The sequence below is a fragment of the Cyprinodon tularosa genome, unplaced genomic scaffold (assembly GCF_016077235.1).
Source record: "Cyprinodon tularosa strain WSP-4 unplaced genomic scaffold, ASM1607723v1 ctg764, whole genome shotgun sequence".
Lineage (NCBI taxonomy): Eukaryota > Metazoa > Chordata > Actinopteri > Cyprinodontiformes > Cyprinodontidae > Cyprinodon > Cyprinodon tularosa.
The window spans coordinates 436338-457455 of record NW_024039523.1 but is presented as its reverse complement, the minus strand read 5'-3'; the positions used below and the strand labels follow the sequence as shown (position 1 = coordinate 457455).

Sequence of the window (21118 nt, the reverse complement as noted above, 5' to 3'; positions counted from 1 at the left end):
ACATCTAGGCCATAGAAATCATTTCTGTAGAACAAGATCCCAGATTTTCTCCATGATGTCGTCTAATTTTGAGACTAAATTTTAAAACTGCAAAAAAAAACTAAACTTAAACTGTTGAATTGGTGGAACTATGAACACGTTTTCTACTGAACTGAACAAGTATGGCTGCTTAGTCACAGCGGATCATTCTTCCTTAAGGCTGGGTTTTCAGAAATGACTCAAAGCTGCTAGTTAGCATTTTTATTAACAATTAAACATTAAAAGACATTAGGAAGTGTAGTTTTAGACTGACTACTGCACCCCGCAGTAGTCTTCCTCCTTGAGTTTGTAGCGCCATGAATCGGTTTCAGCTCCTGCATCTGCAAAGATGGAGAAAATACTTTCACGTGATTGAACCGTAGACGTCACTGAAGGTTAAAGAAAACAGCAAACCCCCAAATCCATCCAACAATCCCAGACAGATGTTCTAACCTTCATTCAGTAGACCAGTCTGCATAGAATGTCAACATTTTATAATACAATCTCATTTAAAAAGAAATCAGGGGAAATTCCTGGGTTTTAGATAGAACATATAAAACCTTTAGCTTCACTACATCTAAACTATTGCAGAGTGTTTCCTCTTTGGAGTTGATAAAACAAAGTGGATCAACAGGCAGCAGACTGGAAACGTCACACAGGACTTTATGCAGCTTTTCCAGGATCTGTGGTGTTGATTTCCAGAACTGACTTTTGTTTAACATGAGTTTCAAAGAGTCGGGTGGATTCTGTCAAGTCAGCAGTTTCCTGCAGATCAAAGCTTAATCTGCCTCATAGAAAATCCCAGCAAACAGAAAGCAATGGAAGTCCCAACATTCAATGAACAAAAGTTCCCCTGGTTTCATGATGGGTCCTTGATTGGTTCCCATTAAGGTTCCTGTCACACCGTGCTGATTTATCCAGCGTCTGTCTGATGTCCCAGAATCTCCTAAAACGCTGCCATACGCTGAACTTTCCATGGATTTTTTCTATTTAGGGCGTATACATGGAGTATTTATAATGAGTCCAGAACTCCTGTCCAACGACAGCCTAACTTCAGCATAACGACCATGAAATGATGCACAAGCCAGTGTCCTGACTCCTGAGGGGGGCAGCCATGCACCCGGAGAAAAAAAACTTATTTGATCTCAGTATTAACCTAGCTGCTGTTTACTGGCCGCCAAAAAAAAAAAAAGAAGAAAAAATTTAAATAAAGATGCTGGTGGTGGGCGTGAACGTAGGGAGGATCCATCACCCTCCCCTTCTGGCTCACCCTATGATGGGGATGAAGTCTGGAGGAGAACTGACGGTTTCCTCCTGTGAACCCCCTTTATACCAAAATGCTGCCAATACGCCATTATACAGCAGCTGGAAGTTAGAAACACGATCAGCGCTCGTCTGGAACACGTCAGATACCTTGATATGCTTGGAGAGAAGTTCTGGATAAGTTACTCAGAGGTTTAGGATCAGCTAGACGCCACGACTGATGAGGAACTGACACTGAACGGATGACGACCATCAGATAACTGACCTGGAACTGAATGCCCATGTATGGGTTACGCTGGTATACGACATGTCGACGTGTTTACCAGCGTATTCCAGCTTTATTGGCAGATTTTCATACATCAGGCATATGCTGGTCTAAATCGTCAAGGTGTGACAGGAGCTTTAGTGTAAAGCAGCTGCAATGCCTATGGGTGAAGTTATAGTAAGAATAGACACTCCCAGCAGGAGGTGGGGGGGGCAGGGCTGGCTTTTGGCCTGAAGGGGAACTTTTAAACCACTACCACTGCGTGTGTGCATATATATATATTTATATATCAGGGGTGGAACGGTTCACAAAATCCACGGTTCGGTTCAGTTCAGTTCACGGTTTCATGGTCACAGTTTTCAGTTCGGTTCAGTATATGTTAACTGTTACACCGAAATCCCATAAAAATTTATGAAATTTATGAAAAAATCCAAAAAGAATAATGAATTGTAATTATTTTTAATGATCCGCGGAAACCCTGGATCATTTCCACATGTTTTGCTGCTTTGAATTTAATCATCTTGCGCATGCCCTCTACCATTTCCAAGGAACTCAGAGCGGAGCGGACGGGAGCCTCAGTGGAGGCTGTATGCTTTGCTTTGTGCAGCCGGTCTGGAGCGATGACGCAGTATGTGGGATTTCAGGGTTAGCCTGACATGTTGGTCGTGTTGCTGTTAGCATAAACAAAACGTGTTGCACAATGCTTGCACACTGTTGCACTTTTATGCACAGCTTTCTTTCCGCTGTCATCGTAGGTCTAAATGCAAAGTGGTCCCATACAGCAGACCTATAAAGTGCTGCTGGCGCGTCTTCCAACTCCTGTTCTTTCCCACTCGCCATTCCAACACAATTCTCCACAACTACTGATTTTTTTCTGCTACACCCGGCAACGCTGCTTCGCTTCTTCTTCTTCTTGTTTACTACTGGTGGTTGGCTTTGGTCGCAGTACCGCCACCTTCTGCTCTGGAGTGTAAACACTTCGCCTATGAGAAAAAGAGCAGCGCATGAACTGAACGCAACACACGCGAACCGAACCGAGACAGTCGAACTGAACGGTTCGCATAAACCGTTCCATTCCTAATATATATATATATGTGTGTGTGTGTGTGTGCTCATCCAAATAAAGTGGTGCAGGGTTAAAGAAAGCAGAAGCATCCATTTTTCTGCACCACACAGTGAAAGTGACAAAGTGTGACTCCCCAGCAAACATTACTGCAGCTTTACCTTCATCGCTCTCGGTAGGAACCTGGGGGGATTCTGATAAAACAAACAGCCCACATGCATGTTAGGAGGTTCAGGAGTTGAGCAGCAGCTGCAGACCGGCCACAAGGTGTAACATACCTGGCTGGATTCCCAGGTCAGAGTTGTCAAAGAACTGCTTTGGGCAGGTTTTAGACAGCAGCTCTGTGGTTCCACTTCCGTCAAAGAAGCTGCTTTTTGGAGAATCCAGCAGCACGTTTGAAGGCAGCAGCGGAGCTTTCCCTGGAGACCCCACTGCCTTCAGAGGCAAGTCCAGAAATTTCTTGGCAGGAAGACAACTTTTCTTAGGTGAGCTAAAAACCAAGGCAGAGTCTGTGGTCGTAGGGAGGTCCCTCTTCTTAGGGGTACAGGTGGAGGGTTGCTTGTCTGGCTCCGCTTTACTCTTCCCTTTGAGACTGATGGCTCTGTTCTTCCACTTATTAGTCTCAGCCTGCAGGCTGCAAACCAAGCTGATGAGAGAAAACACAGGCCTGAACTTTCCCACTAACAGAAACTACACAGTATTATCTTAGAGTTCAGCTCAGATGGTGTCAAATTACATCAAGGAATTTATATAAAATAAGCCGATTTACTTAATTCCAAAATCTGATGTCATCCTTCAACAGAACACATTTCAATCACAGAACAGAAACTGGGTATGTTTTGGCATTGAATAAAGCCGGGCAAACACTAAGGCCCCCGTCCACACGAAGTCAAAACGAACACAAAACGCTGATATTTTCCAGAACGTTTGTAGTAAAGACGGAGATGTAAATTAAACACGAATGCATGAAAACACTGCAAAATGTATGCCAGGCCTGTAAGTGGCGCTGGGGTGCCAAAGCAAAAATAGGCGAAAACAGGCAACGAAATGTTGGGCATGCGCAGTAATATTTATACAACAACCAAACCGGAAAACCACAAAAATGGACCCGCAGGTGCTGAACTATGTCGTGGATATTGCTCTGTTCTTCCTGGAGATATTCCAGAAGAAGAAGATTCTGTTGTAAGCCCGACAGCAGGGTGAGTAGCATGAGCAGCAACCATTCAACACAGTACGGCGCCATTGTTGTTTTGATACTGTGTCGCGCATGCGTGTTTAGAGGCGACGCTATGACGCATGCGTGTAAAAAAAAAAAATGCGGTCAGAGCTTAAAGATGGAAACGCGACAACGGCGTTTCAAAATCTTCCCACTCTGAAGGCTGAATAAAAAAAAAGATCGTTTACAGACCCTGAAACACCGGCTTTGTATGGATGAGAGGCTGGTTTGGTGAAAAATGTGTGCGTTTAGGCCAGGGTTTGACTTCGTGTGGACGGGGCCTAAGGTTTTAGTTGTAGCACTCAGCTACAGCTCACACTGTACCATGAAACCACAGGGATTAAAAGTTCACAGCTCAGTGTTTGTTCTCACACTGTGCGACCCGACGCTCTGATACGATCTACCTGCTCCCACTGCACGTCTAATAACCAGGTGGACTCAGCTCCGCAGTGAGATGGAGCTACTCTGACTCGTCTATCCAGAAGCCAAACGAGTAGAAGAGGAACATGAAGCTCACTAGAGTGAAACGCGCTGCCTTGGCAATTTGTGCAATTTTGTGCTGAAAGCCCTAAAAAGAAAAGGTGACCACGTATTTGGACAAAGACATGGCTGAGCAAACGTGGCTACTACGGTCTGTAGATTTTACAGAAAGAACTCCATTTCCCTCATTGCACCCCCGCCATGCTGCTGGGTTTACATCTGAGAGGAAGAAGAATCCCCGTTTGCCCAGTGAGAGATTTTCTCCTGACCTTACAAATCCTGATGGGGAGGTGGTCGCTTCGTTACCCCCTGTAAACTACACCACGCACCATCAGGCTAAAAGTCGGCCCAATCGAAAAATTCTCGCACCACCGGAGAGTCGGCCCAAAACAGGCCCAAAAAAACAAATGGTAGTGTATGCCGGCTTTATCAAAGCATGTTTTCAGAATGAAGTCTGAATGAATCTACCTTTCCAGCTCTGGGATCCTCAGCTGAAGCCGTTTGACGTCTTCTTCCAGCTTGGTCTTTTCCAGCAGAATGCTGCTGTGGATCATGGTTCCTCTGGGGTTGGTGAGCCGAGCATGAAGCTCCTTACCTGTCAGGACTTCACATGGAAACCAGAGACTGTTAACGTGAACGGAAGGATGGAAGGTCTGCTTCAATGTCAACAAGAACTCAGTGAAATTATTCTGCAGGTCAAGATAAACTTATTGTGTGTTATAAATGATAAGAAAAGGTCTATGTGGGGCTATGTGAAAAATGTTGTCCTCTTTTTTTTTTTTTATAGATTTAGGTTTTTAAAGCTAAGAACTAATGAAGGAAAAACTCAGACCACCAGGACGTCGCTAACAGCTGCTACTAAACACAGCAAAGCTCACTTAGAAATGGAGCTCCATCCCAGTTTTTTCTAATTAAATTATGTAAGGGTTGCAAGATAGACGCTCCATCAAAGCAAGGCCCTCTATCGACCGCCCACTAAGAGTAATGCCCTCTGTAGACCACCCTTTAAAAGCAACAACGTCTATAGGCCGCCCTATAAGAGCAGCACCATCTATAGACCGCCCTATAAGAGCAATGATCTCTATAGAACGCACTATTAGAGCAACACCCTCTGTAGCACGCCCTATAAGACAACGGCCTCTATAGACCGCCCTATAAGAGCAAAGCCCTCTACAGACCGCCCTATAAGAGCAACGCCCTGTACAGACCGCCCTATAAGAGCAACGCCCTATATAGACCACCCTGTAAGAGCAATTAAATCTATAGATCGCACTATAAGAGCAACGCCCTCTATAGACCGCCCTATAAGAGCAACGCCCTCTGTACACCGCCCTATATAGACCGCGCTATAAGAGCAAGGCCCTCTACAGACTGCCCTATAAGAGCAACGCCCTGTACAGACCGCCCTATAAGAGCAACGCCCTATATAGACCACCCTGTAAGAGCAATTAAATCTATAGATCGCACTATAAGAGCAACGCCCTCTATAGACCGCACTATAAGAGCAACGCCCTATATAGACCGCGCTATAAGAGCAAGGCCCTCTACAGACTGCCCTATAAGAGCAACGCCCTCTACAGACCGCCCTATAAGAGCAACGCCCTCTACAGACCGCCCTATAAGAGGAACGCCCTCTATAGACCGCCCTATAAGAGCAACGCCCTCTACAGACCGCCCTATAAGAGCAACGCCCTCTATAGACCGCCCTATAAGAGCAACGCCCTCTACAGACCGCCTTATAAGAGCAACGCCCTCTACAGACCGCCCTATAAGAGCAACGCCCTCTATAGACCTCCCTATAAGAGCAATTAAATCTATAGACCGCGCTATAAGAGCAATTAAATCTATAGACCGCGCTATAAGAGCAACGCCCTCTACAGACCGCCCTATAAGAGCAACGCCCTCTACAGACCGCCCTATAAGAGCAACGCCCTCTACAGACTGCCCTATAAGAGCAACGCCCTCTATAGACCTCCCTATAAGAGCAATTAAATCTACAGACCACGCTATAAGAGCAACGCCCTCTATAGACCGCCCTATAAGAGCAACGCCTTCTACAGACCGCCCTATAAGAGCATCGCCCTCTATAGACTGCCCTATAAGAGCATCGCCCTCTATAGACTGCCCTATAAGAGCATCGCCCTCTATAGACTGCCCTATAAGAGCATCGCCCTCTATAGACTGCCCTATAAGAGCAACGCCCTCTACAGACTGCCCTATAAGAGCATCGCCCTCTACAGACCGCCCTATAAGAGCATCGCCCTCTACAGACCGCCCTATAAGAGCAACGCCCTCTACAGACCGCCCTATAAGAGCAACGCCCTATATAGACCACCCTGTAAGAGCAATGAAATCTATAGACCGCCCTATAAGAGCATCGCCCTCTACAGACCACCCTATAAGAGCAACGCCCTCTACAGACCGCCCTATAAGAGCAACGCCCTATATAGACCACCCTGTAAGAACAATGAAATCTATAGACCGCACTATAAGAGCAACGCCCTCTACAGACCGCCCTATAAGAGCAACGCCCTCTACAGACCGCCCTATAAGAGCAACGCCCTATATAGACCACCCTGTAAGAGCAATGAAATCTATAGACCGCCCTATAAGAGCATCGCCCTCTACAGACCACCCTATAAGAGCAACGCCCTCTACAGACCGCCCTATAAGAGCAACGCCCTATATAGACCACCCTGTAAGAACAATGAAATCTATAGACCGCACTATAAGAGCAACGCCCTCTATAGACCGCCCTATAAGAGCAACGCCTTCTACAGACCGCCCTATAAGAGCATCGCCCTCTACAGACTGCCCTATAAGAGCAACGCCCTCTACAGACTGCCCTATAAGAGCATCGCCCTCTATAGACTGCCCTATAAGAGCAACGCCCTCTGTACACCGCCCTATATAGACCGCGCTATAAGAGCAAGGCCCTCTATAGACCGCCCTATAAGAGCAAGGCCCCCTACAGACCGCCCTATAAGAGCAAGGCCCTCTACAGACTGCCCTATAAGAGCATCGCCCTCTATAGACTGCCCTATAAGAGCAACGCCCTCTGTACACCGCCCTATATAGACCGCGCTATAAGAGCAAGGCCCTCTATAGACCGCCCTATAAGAGCAAGGCCCCCTACAGACCGCCCTATAAGAGCAACGCCCTCTACAGACTGCCCTATAAGAGCATCGCCCTCTATAGACTGCCCTATAAGAGCAACGCCCTCTGTACACCGCCCTATATAGACCGCGCTATAAGAGCAAGGCCCTCTATAGACCGCCCTATAAGAGCAAGGCCCTCTATAGACCGCCCTATAAGAGCAAGGCCCCCTACAGACCGCCCTATAAGAGCAACGCGCTCCAATTATCATCTGGTGTGTGGTCACTGATAACCAGGGGAACTTACAGGACTCGTCGCCCTGCTGCTGTGATCTCAGGTCCTGCTTTAGCTTCCTCAGAGACTCTTCCTTTACTTTCAGCACCACCTGCATCTTCTGTAACCTGAAAGACAGCAATCTCTGATAAGTCCAGACAACATTGGGGCTGCAACTAACCATTACTTTGGAAATTGATTCATTTGTTGATTATTTTTTCCATTAATCGATTATTAATTAGATAGCAAAAGGAAGCTTTTTTTAACTAAACTAAACTAAAAAACTTTTCCACTTGAGGTGTCCTGGATTATAGAGCAGCTTGACAGATGAAAAAGATAAATGACCTCCTGAGATTCTCCTCCAACCAGACTCTTGCTTGGACAGGAAGATTGTGTAGGAACTGAGCCTTGGATGACGTAGTGAACCTAGTGGTCATCCAGGGAGTCACAGACGTTTAACCGCAACAACAGTGTAGGCTCTAAGGGAACATTCAGCCTCTGCTTTCATCTAGGATTCAAAGAACCAGAACTTTTGTTTCCTGCTATAGACAAAGTTCCAAGAAGCCAATTAGAAGTTTTAAACCAGAACTGAAGCGATTAATCATTCAGTAAAATAATCAACTCATTCAGAAATTAATCATTAACTGTAAAACATGCCTTCAGCTAACAGAGCCACTCACTTAGAGCAGCAATTATACCAAGGGTGTAAAAAATAAACATTTTGAATTTAAGATAAAAAATAACATTTCTGTCTGTCAATCTGCTCTATCCAGAAATCCTAAAGTGGAAAAGTTTTAGTTTCACCTGGTTTATTTTCATTAGAGTCTCTTGCTATATAATTATTAATTGATTGAAGACTAGCCAATGAAAAGAAGCGAGGCGATCAGTAGTTAAATACGTACTCTTGCTGGTGTTCTTCAGTGGCTGAGGCCATCTTCAGCTCCATGTCAAACAGCTTGCTCCGCAGGTTCTCCAGCTCAGCTGCACTGGGCGACGCTTTCTTCTAAACAAGGAGGACAACCGACACTTTTAGCAAAGCAAACCTATAGAATATATTAAAGAGGTCTATTTAGTTTAGAGACATACTTCAGACTCTTGTAGTTTGTCCTTTAGCTTCAGGATTGTGTTTTCCTTTTCCAGTAAAGCTGCCCGGGTGTCCTGCAGTTCAGTCTGTAGGAGCTGAATGGCCTGTTTCTGGTTGGACTCAGTGTTTCTGGGTTTAGTGTTAGACTCTTCCTCCAGCTTTCCCACTTGTTCAGGAAGAGCCTGAAAAGCAGAATGATGGCAACTCAATTAAAAATACTTATTAAGTCATCCTGCAACACAGCCATTCATTCAATTCTAAAAATACTTTATTATTCTAAAAACATTACAGTAAATCAGAATTATTTTTTAATTCAGGTGTTGATACAGTAGCAGCTATTCAATATGGCTTCCCAGTCAAACACCAGCCGAATGGCAGCCAGCTTTCAGCCAGTGGAATGATCCCCTCTAGCATATGTTTTCACTCTGACTCCACCCTCTCACTGAATTACAGGCTCTGACCTGGAGATGGCCCTTCTCTTTAGATCTTAATGTCCACAAATCATGACAGAAAGAATATTTTAGTACAAATACTGATGTTTAAAGATCAATCCTAGGGGACATGCCTACAGCTACTGCTGTTGTTGAGTGGAGTTTCCATGGTAGCCTAGTCCTACAATCTTTTAATTACCACAAGCTGGTGGTGGACTATTCCCACCCAAATAGGGTATTCTATTTATTTATTTGTTATATTTATTTTGGTCACTTTTCTGGTCACTTTAGTTTATTCTTTGTCAGTATTTAATAACATAACTCAGGTCTCTTAAGTTTAAAACAATTCTGTTATGGTTAAAAAAGTTGGTTAAATAAATATTTAATTGGAAGTCTTTGTTTGTGTTCTTTATTAAAATTAAATCATTTAGCAATATCATAAAAAGTCCAGGCAGAGCTGCACATAAAATATGGTTTCAAATCTTTTCAATAATTATCGATATCGATCAATATGCATTTTTTTTATCAATAAGCTTTTTTTCTATATCGTCCAGCCATATTTCACACATTCTAGCTTAGTACACTTACTATTTTTAGAGAGAAAAAGCTTAATTTAGGTTATCTTTACAAAGTAAAATCAGGTGCGTTGCTGATGTCTATCTGATAGGATGGATCGGGGAGTGACTGACATTAAAAGAATGAGGCGGTAGTAGACAGGAGCAGCTAGCGGCTAATAAATGTGACTTACTGTGGACAGCTGTGTTATCAGGGACCTGGTGTTGGTTTGGTGCAGCTCCTTCAGCAGAGCTGAATTTCTCTCTCCCTCTTCTCTAAGCTGAACATCCCTCTCTGCATCCAGCTGCTTCAGCTCTGTTAGGTTCTGATTCTGCTCATCACTGATGGACTACCAGAGAAAGAAAGAAGAAAACTTTAAAAACTGCTGACAAACTTATTCACATTACAGAATGCTAACTGCAGGACAGATTTGCATCCAAGTCATTCATAAAGTGCACCTGTAGAAGCATCTTGACGTTTTGGTGACTGGAGCGTCTACGTTCAGCTTCCTGGATGAGAACACGCTCCAGCTCACTGAGAACAGGCGGAGTGACGGCCGCCTGAAGCGCCTCATTAAATCTGATCCTCTCCTGGGTTTCAGCGCTCAGCACCGAGAGAAATGAGGTCAGCTTGGCCCAGAGCGCCTCAGAAATACTCGCCATTTTCTAAAAAGAAGGGAGGAAAAGATGCAGAGTTTTGATTAACTCGTTATTCTTCAACCGAAGACTGCCGTCTATATTAGGTAAAGGAAAAGTCCGCTCATATTCAGAATTTAAACTTCTGAAAGTTCTTTAAATATGAAATTATTCCATCCTGTTCAATAAATGATCAGTGTTTTCAGAGTAATTTTCATGTGAATGTGTTTTACTGGAGGCATCCATGTCTGTCAAAGAACACTACTGCCACCTACTGGTTTGTGACGTCACTTTTTTTTACTTATTAACGCTAAATGTATTAAATCCCCTCAAACGTATCAGTTTTCGGTATAATTAATGATCCATTGATAATTCCTTGATGACCGGACTTCTCCTTTAAATATGTTGATCTATCTAGACCATTTTTCTTTCAGCCTCAATCCTGAACATTAAAGATGAATCCAGATGAGTTCACCTCCCGCCTCGTCTATACTGGAACACATCTGTTTGCCTATCTAGTGTTTTTACTCATTTCCTCTGCTGAAATTTCCAAGAGGGCGTTCCCTCTTTCTGACCATCCTAAGGAGTCTAGAGAGGAAAGAATCCCAGAAACTGATCTGATTTAAAAAGCCAAGCTGCATAATGCTGTTAATCAAAGCTCAATGCAGGAGCTGAAAATAAAAAATTCCCCCCGTCTGTCTAACTATTGGCATCTCTATCTAAATAGATACATTCAATCACAATTTTTTCAACATTAAAGTTGTGTGTTAAAGGGTAAAAAAAGATAAAATAGGAAAAAATTCAAATAAATTGGATATGAATCTGTCTGTGACAGAAATGGCCGTCACAGAGAACACCTCGGGCTTCATAAACAGTCTACCTTTGGAGCAGGCCGTACCTGTTTGTAGAGCTGATGTCGTTCCAGGAGCTCAGCGAGTCTCTGGTTCCACAGCGGGTGGAATTCCTCGTAATTGTCGGAGTTTCTGGGATTATGAACTTTGGAAAGCAGCAAGTCATGAATCCGTCTTTCCTCAAAAATGTCCAGGTCTTTGTCCACCACTGCCCCAAGCACACTCACATAGCCAGACACGTGCGCTCTGAGGAGTTCCTGCCAGCAGAAGGATTACAGTCACCTTTAGAGTTTGGCTAAAAAGAACAAAGATGGAGAATAAATAGAACATGTACCATAATGGTGATGAAACTGTGAGAAGTCTGACATCCCAGCAGACAAACGTCACCGTAGGAATCCAGTGCAGATTTGGACACATTGTTCAGGTAAGACTGTAAGGAGCAATGTGACCTCAGAACCTCCACCAGGCCTTCAGAGTCATACTTCAAGCATGTCTCTGTAAACGTTCCAATGGATCCCTAAAACACATTAAGGTTTGACAAAGTTATAAAAAAGGACTGTTTCATGCCAAGAAGCAAAGCGTAGTACAGCTTTAAATGGATAACATTAAAATGTGCTTTAAAAAGAGGCAGTTATTGGAGTCCTCCTGACTGCAGTGGGTCTCTGCTCCAAGTCGTTAAGCTGCTTTCTCACCCTTCAGATTTCACATCCTCCGTTAGCGCCCCGCCCCCCAACACGCACGCCATGCGGAGTACTTGTCTGTCATGTTAATCAAAGAGGACTGCACTACTCCTTTCGCACGTCACCGTCCACATACATCTTCTCCCTCTGTCACCATCAAAATACCGAGCTGAGCTATTTTCTGCTCCGCTCCAGCCAGGTCAAGATCCACTATTGCAATCGCACCAAACAGGATAAAGAATGTCGAGAAGATCCAGTTTGTCGAATTAAATTATGGTAAAGAAGGATCGGTAACTACAAATTAGAGCATAATTCTTCTAGATTCCTAAAAACGGAGACGTTAAATTCAATGTTTGGATGCAAACTATTGGTTCTTCAACAAACCAGGAAGCAGATTTCTCATCTTCATCAAAATATTTATTTCATACCGAGAGGCTTAAGTTTCATCAAATCCAGTAAAAACAACTTCCAAGAGGGAATCTCACAACTTCCAAACAAACTTCTCTCCATGGATGAAGAGATGCTGAGTTTGGGAGCAGAGAACATGGATGATCCTAGTTATCTACGTTATAAAAATCCACAACAAAAAGAAAATATTTGGGCAGAAACTGAACATCTGCTGGATGCCAATGGGGATTTTTAAAATTTTTATGTCATATTAAATTAAGTGTTCCTTTCCGCAAGTTTTGCTCCTATGAATTTAACAATAATATAGCGCATCCTCTCCTCGAGCTCCGAGGAAGTCACAGCGGAGCAAGACGGGAGGAAGAGCGGAGGCTGTAGGCTTTGCTTTGCACAGGCGGTCTGGATCGCAGCGGGGCGGAGTGGAGGATGTGGGATTTCGGTTTCAGGGAGGAGAGGGAAGCATCAGCCTCATTTAGCAACTAAAAAAAGGTCCACAGAAGCGGTTGACAGCTGATATGCTGCCATGCTTCATTTCTAGTTAACAGATTTGCACCATCAAGTTCCCAGAAAACATTTTTTTTAAATATATTAAAATTACAACTCGTATTATGTGGAAATTAACCATGCAGTAAAATAAAAAAATAATTTCATCAGTTCTTTTGATGTTGGACCAACCTGCTGGGAGGCTTCAGCTTTGCCCTCCTGCTGCTCCTGCAGCTCCTTCTGGAGGGACTGCAACTGAGAGCAGAAAGAGAGTCAGCGCAGCCATGAAGCATTATTACCCTGAAGAATCAATACTTTATTCCTCTTTTCTATTCAAACTACAAAAACATCAACAAGCTTTGTTTCACTATAAGATCATAGATTAGTAATTTTGTGGGTTTGTTTCTGTACAGATGTGGCTTTTATTTCCTGCGTTAACTAGTAACTGGTTGAATTACTTGTTGCTGAAATCTGGCCTCTTGTTGGTCTTTCTCTGTTTGCTTCTGCGCAGTCAGCAGCTCCTGCTGGGTGAGCTTCTCCTGGACGGCTGACATCTACAAACAGATGCAGCTACTGAGTTATTGGGTTTTCTCTGATGGATGTCCTTAGATCAGTAGCTTTAGTACCATGTGGATGTTTTCCTGCAGCTTTGCTCCAAGCTGCTCCTTCTCCTCCCTCAGCTCCAGCAGGACGTCCTGCAGCTGCTCTCCTTCCTGACGGACAGCAGCCAGGCTAGACTGCAGCTTCTCCACCTCCTCTTTGTGCTTCTGAAGAGTAATCTCTTTTTCAGACTCTAGAGAGTTTCTCTGAGCTTCAATGATTTCTAACTGTTGAGCCAAATCCATTATCTGAAGAAAAAAAACAACATGAATGAATAATATTTAGCAGAGATTTAGATCTCCGGAGAAGAAAGAAAAAACTAATGAAACCTTTTGGTCCAAAGAGCAAATCTTTTCTTCACTGGTGTTCTTCAGCTCAGAGTTTAGGTTCATTTGTTCAACCAGGTCGTCTCTGGCTGCCTTCAGAAGCTCTTCTGTAGATGACGCCTTAAAGAAAAATAATCAATCATAAAACCTAGAGAAGCAAAGAATGTCATTTATAGAATTAACTCCATATTCAGGTGAAATCACCTTTTCTAGCAGGTGCTGTAGCTCCTCCTCCAACTGCCTCTTCTGCTCAGTGACGGTCAGTACAGATCTGTTCAGCTCCCCAATCTGCTCATGCAGATTAAATATGTCAACCAAACAATAATGACATCGTTTTACAGAGTTAAGTTGTCTACATGCACCATGAGTAGCCTTAAATATCAATGTTTTTAGTCATCAGATGAGAAGATGAAGCAAAAAACCTCCAGAACAGAGCGTGATCTTTTCTAGAGCTAATCTGACACCGATTTTAGAAAAAAACCAAGGACAAGATTATAAACCGTTTATCCTATTATTTAATATTGATCCTTCCAAACCTCAGCTTCCAATGCTTCAGTTCGTCTCTGCAGCTGTGCTCCACGCTCCTGGCTCTCACTCAGCAGTCCCTCCAACTGATCCCGATCCTGACTGAGAGCCGTCAGTCGGCCCTTCAGCGTCTCCTGCTGCTCCGTCACAGCGGCCATCTCAGCCACCAGACGCTCTCTCTCCACTTTCAGACACTCCAGCTCCTTCGTTAAAAAGAGCAGAGGAAGAACATGTGTTTCTTTCTTCATAGATAAACGGATTTAGTTCATGAGCTGCTATAAAACATCCTCATCCATCAGAGTAATCCTCCAGAAAATATATGCAGTTCTACCTACTTCTCCTTCCAAGTAAGTTTAAAAACAATCCTCTGGACTTTGTTTACAAGTTGGAAGACGTTTCGCTTCCCTTCCAGCGAGCTTTTTCAATTCAAAAGGTCAGAAATGGGCTAAGTTCACACTGCAGCCTGCAGTCACCCAAATCTGATTTTTTTTTTACCCATATGCGACCTGGATCTGATGTTTTCATGGCAGTCTGAACAACACAGATCCAATTCTTTCCAGTGCGACCCAGGCCACTTGGCTCTGTGGTCCTGAAACCGATACGAATTGGATCTTTTCAAATGCTACCTGTGTGTGAATGGCCAGGTCGCATTCATCCGACCTGAATGCCATTAGTAACCGACAAAGGTCACTATTCTGCGTCTTGCTACGCAGAAGCAGCAAGAAAAACAACAACCATGGTGGACAATGATGCGGAGAGCAGTATTTATGTTTAGCCATATTGAAAAGATTGAGTTTTTATGGTTGGAAAAGACCATTAGTTGGACGCCGGTACTACCATCCATGTTTACTTCCGTAAACACAGAGCACGCTGGCCTGTGATGTCATTGCGTCCTCTAATGCGCATGCGGGACACTTGTGTTGTATGACTGCAGTTCACACAGGAGATCACATACAGGTCGCATATATTTGGAAATGTGAACAGCAAGGCAAAATAAAAAAACTGGATTTCAAAAAAAAAAAGGAATTGAGCATCAAGGCCTGTGGTGTGAACGCAGCCATAGTGTTGAGGTCGAGGCTTCATACAGTAGCCCAACAGCCAGGCCAACAATTCCCTCTAATGACCCCCTTTCAGAGACATAGACAGGTATGGGGCATTGCAGGCTAACAATGAAGCCAAACGACCCCCATTCCAAAGGAGTGGACCCGTTCATCCATTTCTATTAGCATGTTTTCTAAACTGAAACCAGGCTTTGTTGGGCTGCTGTATAAAGCCTGGATCTCAACGCTATTTCTGACATTTTGAATTGAAAAAGCTTCCTGGATGGAAGAGAAACGTCTTTAAACTTGGAAACAAAGTCCAGTGGATGTTTTTTTTACTATTTTGGAATGACTCTGACCTGGATGACTGAGAATCTTCCCCAGCATACCTGCTTCTCCATGTCTCTGCTGCTCTTCAGCTCCAACATCTGACTCTTTAGATCCATCATCTCCTCTTCCATTAGTTGGCTGCTCCGTCTTAACATGTTGACCTCTTCCTGCTTCTTTAGGATCTGAAAATATTAATTATGATGTTATAACAAAGGAAATATACAGTTCAATACTTTATCAATCTCAAGGTGAAACTCAGCTTCCTGCCTGTCCAAGAATACAAAAACAGAGAAAGACGAAGCACAGACATTATAAATAGGAAGTGTGGTCCGAAAATTTAGATTTCCCTTTTGTCATACATTGATTTATGCTACTTACTCAGACCGTTTCACCTGAACGGCCACACAATGCCTGGGTGAGGGGTGTTTGTAGACAAGACATACTTTCTCAAGGTTTATTCATATCATGTTACTGTTAACCAAAGTGTTTGTAATTTGTTTTTAACTCTGACCACTTTTCATTGTTGTAAGTAAGGTGGAATGAATGCTGCCCAGCAGAACAGGGCTGATTACCATGCGAGGGCCGTATGATGAACTGTTCTCTCTATGCAAAGATAAAATAAAGCGCAGACTGAGTGAAATCCATTGATCTCCGTTTATTTAACTGGGGTGTAGTTGAATCCTTTTTTTCCCCACGACCGGGACACTGTGTCCGAGGCCTGGTTACCATGAAAGGAACTGCCTTTCCATTTATGATTCTAGTTTTAGTCCGTGAGGCAGACACCCTGTCTACTTTTAAGGCTAGGCTTAAAACTTTCCTTTTTGATAAAAGCTTATAGCTTATGCTGCTATAGGCTTAAAATGCTGGAGGACATAGGGACCCCTTTTCATCATTCTATCTCTATCCTCCCACTCTGCAGAATCTGTTAGTTCAATCTCTAACGTTCTGCTCTCTCTGCTTTTTCTCATAGTAGCTTCATCTGGTCTGTTCCTGTTTGGCTGTGACTCCATCCTGGAGAGAAATATCAGCTGTGCTGCTGCCATCAACACCTTTGTTTCTAGATGTTGGAGCTTGGTCTGTTTTTCAGTGTAGTCCTGTTTCTCTGACTGTGACTAACTGGATGTGCTCTCTTCATCCTCTGACATGGGAGCTGGCTCGGAGCTCGTCTGCTTGGCTGTGTGTTTCCTGGAAGGGGCCGCCTGTGGAGCTGGTTGACAGTTGCCTTTTGTATCTCTGCTTCTTTTTCTATGTCTGCTTCTGTCTCCTTGAACCCCAGTGGGCCTCAGCAGATGGCCGCTCACACTGAGCCTGGTTCTGCTGGAGGTTTCTTCCTGTTCAAAGGGAGTTTTTCCTCTCCACTGTCGCTACAAGCATGCTTAGTGTGAGGGATTGCTGAAGAGTCAGTGAGTCGATGCAATCAGCTGGTTTTCCTTAGATAGAAAACTTTGAATCAATCTGACTGGATGATCTGGTGAACTGGAAAGTGCCTTGAGATGACATGCTGTGAATTGGAGCTATAGAAATAAACTGAATAGAATTGGTTCATTCTCTTCTCACAAAGACCAAAGAAGATTTAGTATTTCAGTAGAAATAAGCAAAATGTCTGAATAGCAGCTTACCAGCTCTTCTTTCACCTGAAGTAGAGACCTGATCTGGTTGCTCTCCTCCTCAGCCACCTCCAGCTGCTGGATCTATAGCACAGCAGACAGGTAACTACTTTGTTTGGGGTCAGAAGAACAAGACTCAAATAAAAAGATGAAGTGTTTCATTAGAACCTGCTGGTCTTTCAGAGGATCCGCTCCTGAGAAGAGCTGCTGCTGCTGGAAATCACACTGCATCTAGAAAGCAACACATGACCTGTGAAAAGCCTGGCTAAGATTCTGGCAACACTTTAGGAGCTACCACCTCGTCAGATCTTTAAACAGAAAATCTAATCTGTCCATTTAGACCTGCAGGTTCAAATAAGCTTCATTCTGCATAAACACTTCAGTTCTAATTGGTTGTTCTTCTGAGGAGCAGGTGAGGAACATCCAATAATAATACTGCTGCTGCTGCTTTTACCATTTCAATCTTTTCCTCCAGCTGTGCCCGGAGCTCCTTCTTCTCCTCCCTCAGCCCCTCCACTATCTCCTGGAGCTGATCTCGCTCCTCAGTGAGAGCGGCCAGGCGGCTCTGCAGGGCTCCACGTTCCTCTGTGAAGGACTGATGGCCGGCGCTCACGCTCAGCAGACGGTCTCTTTCTGCTCGTGTGAGAACAAGCTCCTCGTTCGAGACGCTCGCCTGTTTCAAACGGAAACAAAATCAGCTGGTTTTTAATAAACCCTCCTAATCACAGCCTCAGACTGACTGCTGTGATTCTGTCTCTGCAAAACCAATCAGGGCATCAGAAACACACCTTAAACAGTAGTTTGTGAGTCAGTCTATTTATCTATTACATCGAACATACAGATCTATCCTACAGGCCCTTTCTGAGAGAGCTATACGTAAAGAAATCTGGGTCGCACCCGATTTTACTTTGTAAGGAAGACCTAAAGTGAGTTTTAAGCAAACTAAACTATTATGTGTTAAAGGTTAATGATATATTTCCTGTATAAATAAATTGGGATGCACGATATAATCGGCCCCCTATCGGTATTTAACCCGATATTCGATCAGCTTCTGAGTTTCTAAGTTTAAAAAAAAAAAAATACTACTACTTCTTCTTCCTCAAAAACTTCTTTTTTACAGACTTAAAAACTTCTAAAGACGAGGGAAAAAATATTTATACATTAAAATATCCCAATATCTTCATATGCTGATATATTGCCATTTAAAAAGACCATATCAATCTCTTTTACTAATGAAATATTGCTATATGTCATCGTTATGCTACGAAATCCCCCGAAAATTCACAAAATGTTGCCATATTTTTATATGTTGATATATTGACGCGGTATCGATCTATTTTACTAACAAAATCTCACAAGAATTTGCAAAATATCACCAGAGTTTGTAACAGAACGATGAAATTTGTCGAGATTTTGAAAGTAAAAGAGATCGATACCGCGTTTTTAAAAATCAATTCGATATCAGCATATGAAAATATATTTGAGTATATTATTTTTCAAAGTGTCAGAAATGGATAACAAAACTGCTATTTTCAATGACTACTTATTTTTGTCCAGCTTTAACACCGGTATCGATATCGGTTATCGGCTACATGAGTTTTAAAATATCGCCATATCGGATATCGGCCAAAATCCCAATATCGTGCATCACTATAAATAAATGTATTTAAATGTTGTTTCCTCCCTCATCTGTGCCCAATCTGTGCCACTACATTAACTTAAACATAAATCTACTCTTTTTGAGTTTTATGTTTCCCTTTCCTGTTAACATTATATATAATATATATATTATATTGTATATAGTGCGTAATCTAACTAAAGAAGCGACTAAAATACAGATAAACATGGTTTAATCATATTTTGCCAGACTGCTCTGAGCATATCCCATGATGATGTCAGAGAAGCAGTTTAACAGGGAAAATGTAAAAAGCATTGAATTCTCTAAGAAAAGCAATACAAATGTTTTAACCCTGTAATGCCAAATGTATCATATTTGATACATACAGTTTCTGAAATGTTTTGCGTCTGACGCCTTTTGCATAATTTAATGGTAAAAACTTTGCTCAAAGTCCTATTGTACACAATCAGATATACCGTACCTGACTACACAAAAAATAATCTTGACTTATCGCATAGTAATAAATTATTAATATCAAAAATGTATTTCTGTTTTTTCTTTTTACATATTTTGTTAAAAGGCCAAATAAGGACTTCAAACCCAAAAAAGTAGTTTTCTGTTTTGTTTTATTCTTGGATCGGGCTTTAAAGGGTTTAAGATGTGTATTAGCATTATTTAGTGATTTAAGGATAGAAATAACTACTCTAAGTACCATAATTATATTATTTATGGCGACCTGGATCAATATCTTTTTGCCATCGCTGATGGTACTGATAGAGTAGAGAGTGACCCTAAAAAGACAAAGCTACCAATAGTAGCCATTCAAGATTTCCCCACTTTCCTTCATGGGTTCCTGGCTGGTTCCCTAAGATTCCTTTTTAAACATCAATCTTTGTAGTAAAATATTCTGTCATGATTTGTGGACATTAAAATCTAAAGAGAAGCGTCCTGGTCAGAGCCTGTGATTCAGTGAAAGGGTGGAGTCAGAATAAAGAAGAAGGCCGACAGCTGGAAGGTGGAGGGGATTTAGCTGGGAGTTGCAGGGAAGGCTGCCATTGGGCTGGTGTTTGACAGGGAAGAGCTGCTACTGTACCAAGGTCCAACAGCTCAGAGTCTACATAAGCAACGCCAGAGAGAGCTTCTCATACTACACACATGCGTGATAACAAACCAATGAATGAAAGCTGATTGTGACAGGACATGTGGTAACCCTGGTAACGCTCTGAGCTAAAGCTAGCTACGTTTCCAGCCAGAATTAAGCCAGGCTGAAATACCAGCTAGTGTCCATAAAAGCCAATACTAGGCATAGCTGCAACATAAAGGGTCTCCTCTTGGATAATTTCTACCCTTGGTGGTGGGAAACAGAACTACATCACTTTAGTAAAGATGTAGAGAAGTCTTTTTGAATAACCTGGATCTACATAGAAATATCTAATTTGACCAGAGAGGCGCATCAGAGGGAGAAGAAGTGATGCTAGCTGGGTGCTAATCAGGTCATTATGCTCAGAAACCATAAGAACATGGTCTCCATATGCAGCTTTATAATCCAGGGCACAATCATTAGCAGCTTTAAGTCTGTTTGCACATCATTCAGCTCATTTCATCAACTGTTAAAATGACTGAAAGAAACTTTCCTGATTGCAAACATCTAGTTTTTGTTTGACTGAACTTTATGAGAAAATATGTGGATAAAAACAAAAACAAACCATTTGGATTGTGTCCTCCAGCTCTGTGTGAAGTTTCTGATTCTCCTCCTTCAGCTCCTCCAGCTCTGTGTGGAGTTTCATCCTCTCCTCCTTTAGCTCCTCCAGTTCGGTGTGGAGTTTCTGATTCTCCTCCTTCAGCTCCTCCGGTTCGGTGTGGAGTTTCTGATTCTCCTCCTTCAGCTCCTCCGGTTCGGTGTGGAGTTTCATATTCTCTTCCTGTTTGGTGTGGAGTTTCTTATTCTCCTCCTTCAGCTCCTCCAGTTCTGTGTGGAGTTTCATCTTCTCCTCCCTCAGCTCCTCCAGCTCTGTGTGGAGTTTCTTATTCTCCTCCTTCAGCTCCTCCAGTTCTGTGTGGAGTTTCATCTTCTCCTCCCTCAGCTCCTCCAGCTCTGTGTGGAGTTTCTTATTCTCCTCCTTCAGCTCCTCCAGTTCTGTGTGGAGTTTCATCTTCTCCTCCCTCAGCTCCTCCAGCTCTGTGTGGAGTTTCTTATTCTCCTCCTTCAGCTCCTCCAGTTCTGTGTGGAGTTTCATCTTCTCCTCCCTCAGCTCCTCCAGCTCTGTGTGGAGT

The 21118-nt window shown here is 43.1% G+C and overlaps 1 protein-coding gene across 2 annotated transcripts in view; it reads right to left on the bottom strand.

Annotated features, from left to right (window-relative positions):
* Positions 1 to 225: 225 nt before the first annotated feature.
* The window catches only part of cenpe (centromere protein E), a 38117-nt gene continuing 17224 nt past the window's right edge, over positions 226 to 21118 (bottom strand). The window contains exons 27-48 of one of the 2 annotated variants that reach the window (XM_038270519.1): positions 20734 to 20785; positions 20551 to 20691; positions 17681 to 17899; positions 17395 to 17457; positions 17239 to 17310; positions 15679 to 15801; positions 14261 to 14452; positions 13929 to 14012; positions 13728 to 13844; positions 13425 to 13646; positions 13257 to 13352; positions 12991 to 13053; positions 11565 to 11747; positions 11278 to 11487; positions 10203 to 10409; positions 9938 to 10093; positions 8761 to 8940; positions 8577 to 8677; positions 7708 to 7802; positions 4774 to 4909; positions 2888 to 3255; positions 226 to 359 (exon numbers count right to left, since the gene is read on the bottom strand). In XM_038270519.1, the coding sequence (XP_038126447.1) occupies positions 292 to 359; positions 2888 to 3255; positions 4774 to 4909; positions 7708 to 7802; positions 8577 to 8677; positions 8761 to 8940; positions 9938 to 10093; positions 10203 to 10409; positions 11278 to 11487; positions 11565 to 11747; positions 12991 to 13053; positions 13257 to 13352; positions 13425 to 13646; positions 13728 to 13844; positions 13929 to 14012; positions 14261 to 14452; positions 15679 to 15801; positions 17239 to 17310; positions 17395 to 17457; positions 17681 to 17899; positions 20551 to 20691; positions 20734 to 20785 (3148 nt within the window). In that variant the 3' untranslated portion in view covers positions 226 to 291. Of the gene's footprint in view, positions 360 to 2887; positions 3256 to 4773; positions 4910 to 7707; positions 7803 to 8576; positions 8678 to 8760; positions 8941 to 9937; positions 10094 to 10202; positions 10410 to 11277; positions 11488 to 11564; positions 11748 to 12990; positions 13054 to 13256; positions 13353 to 13424; positions 13647 to 13727; positions 13845 to 13928; positions 14013 to 14260; positions 14453 to 15678; positions 15802 to 17238; positions 17311 to 17394; positions 17458 to 17680; positions 17900 to 20550; positions 20786 to 21118 lie in introns of both variants that reach the window. The other variant, XM_038270518.1, reaches the window with a different exon arrangement.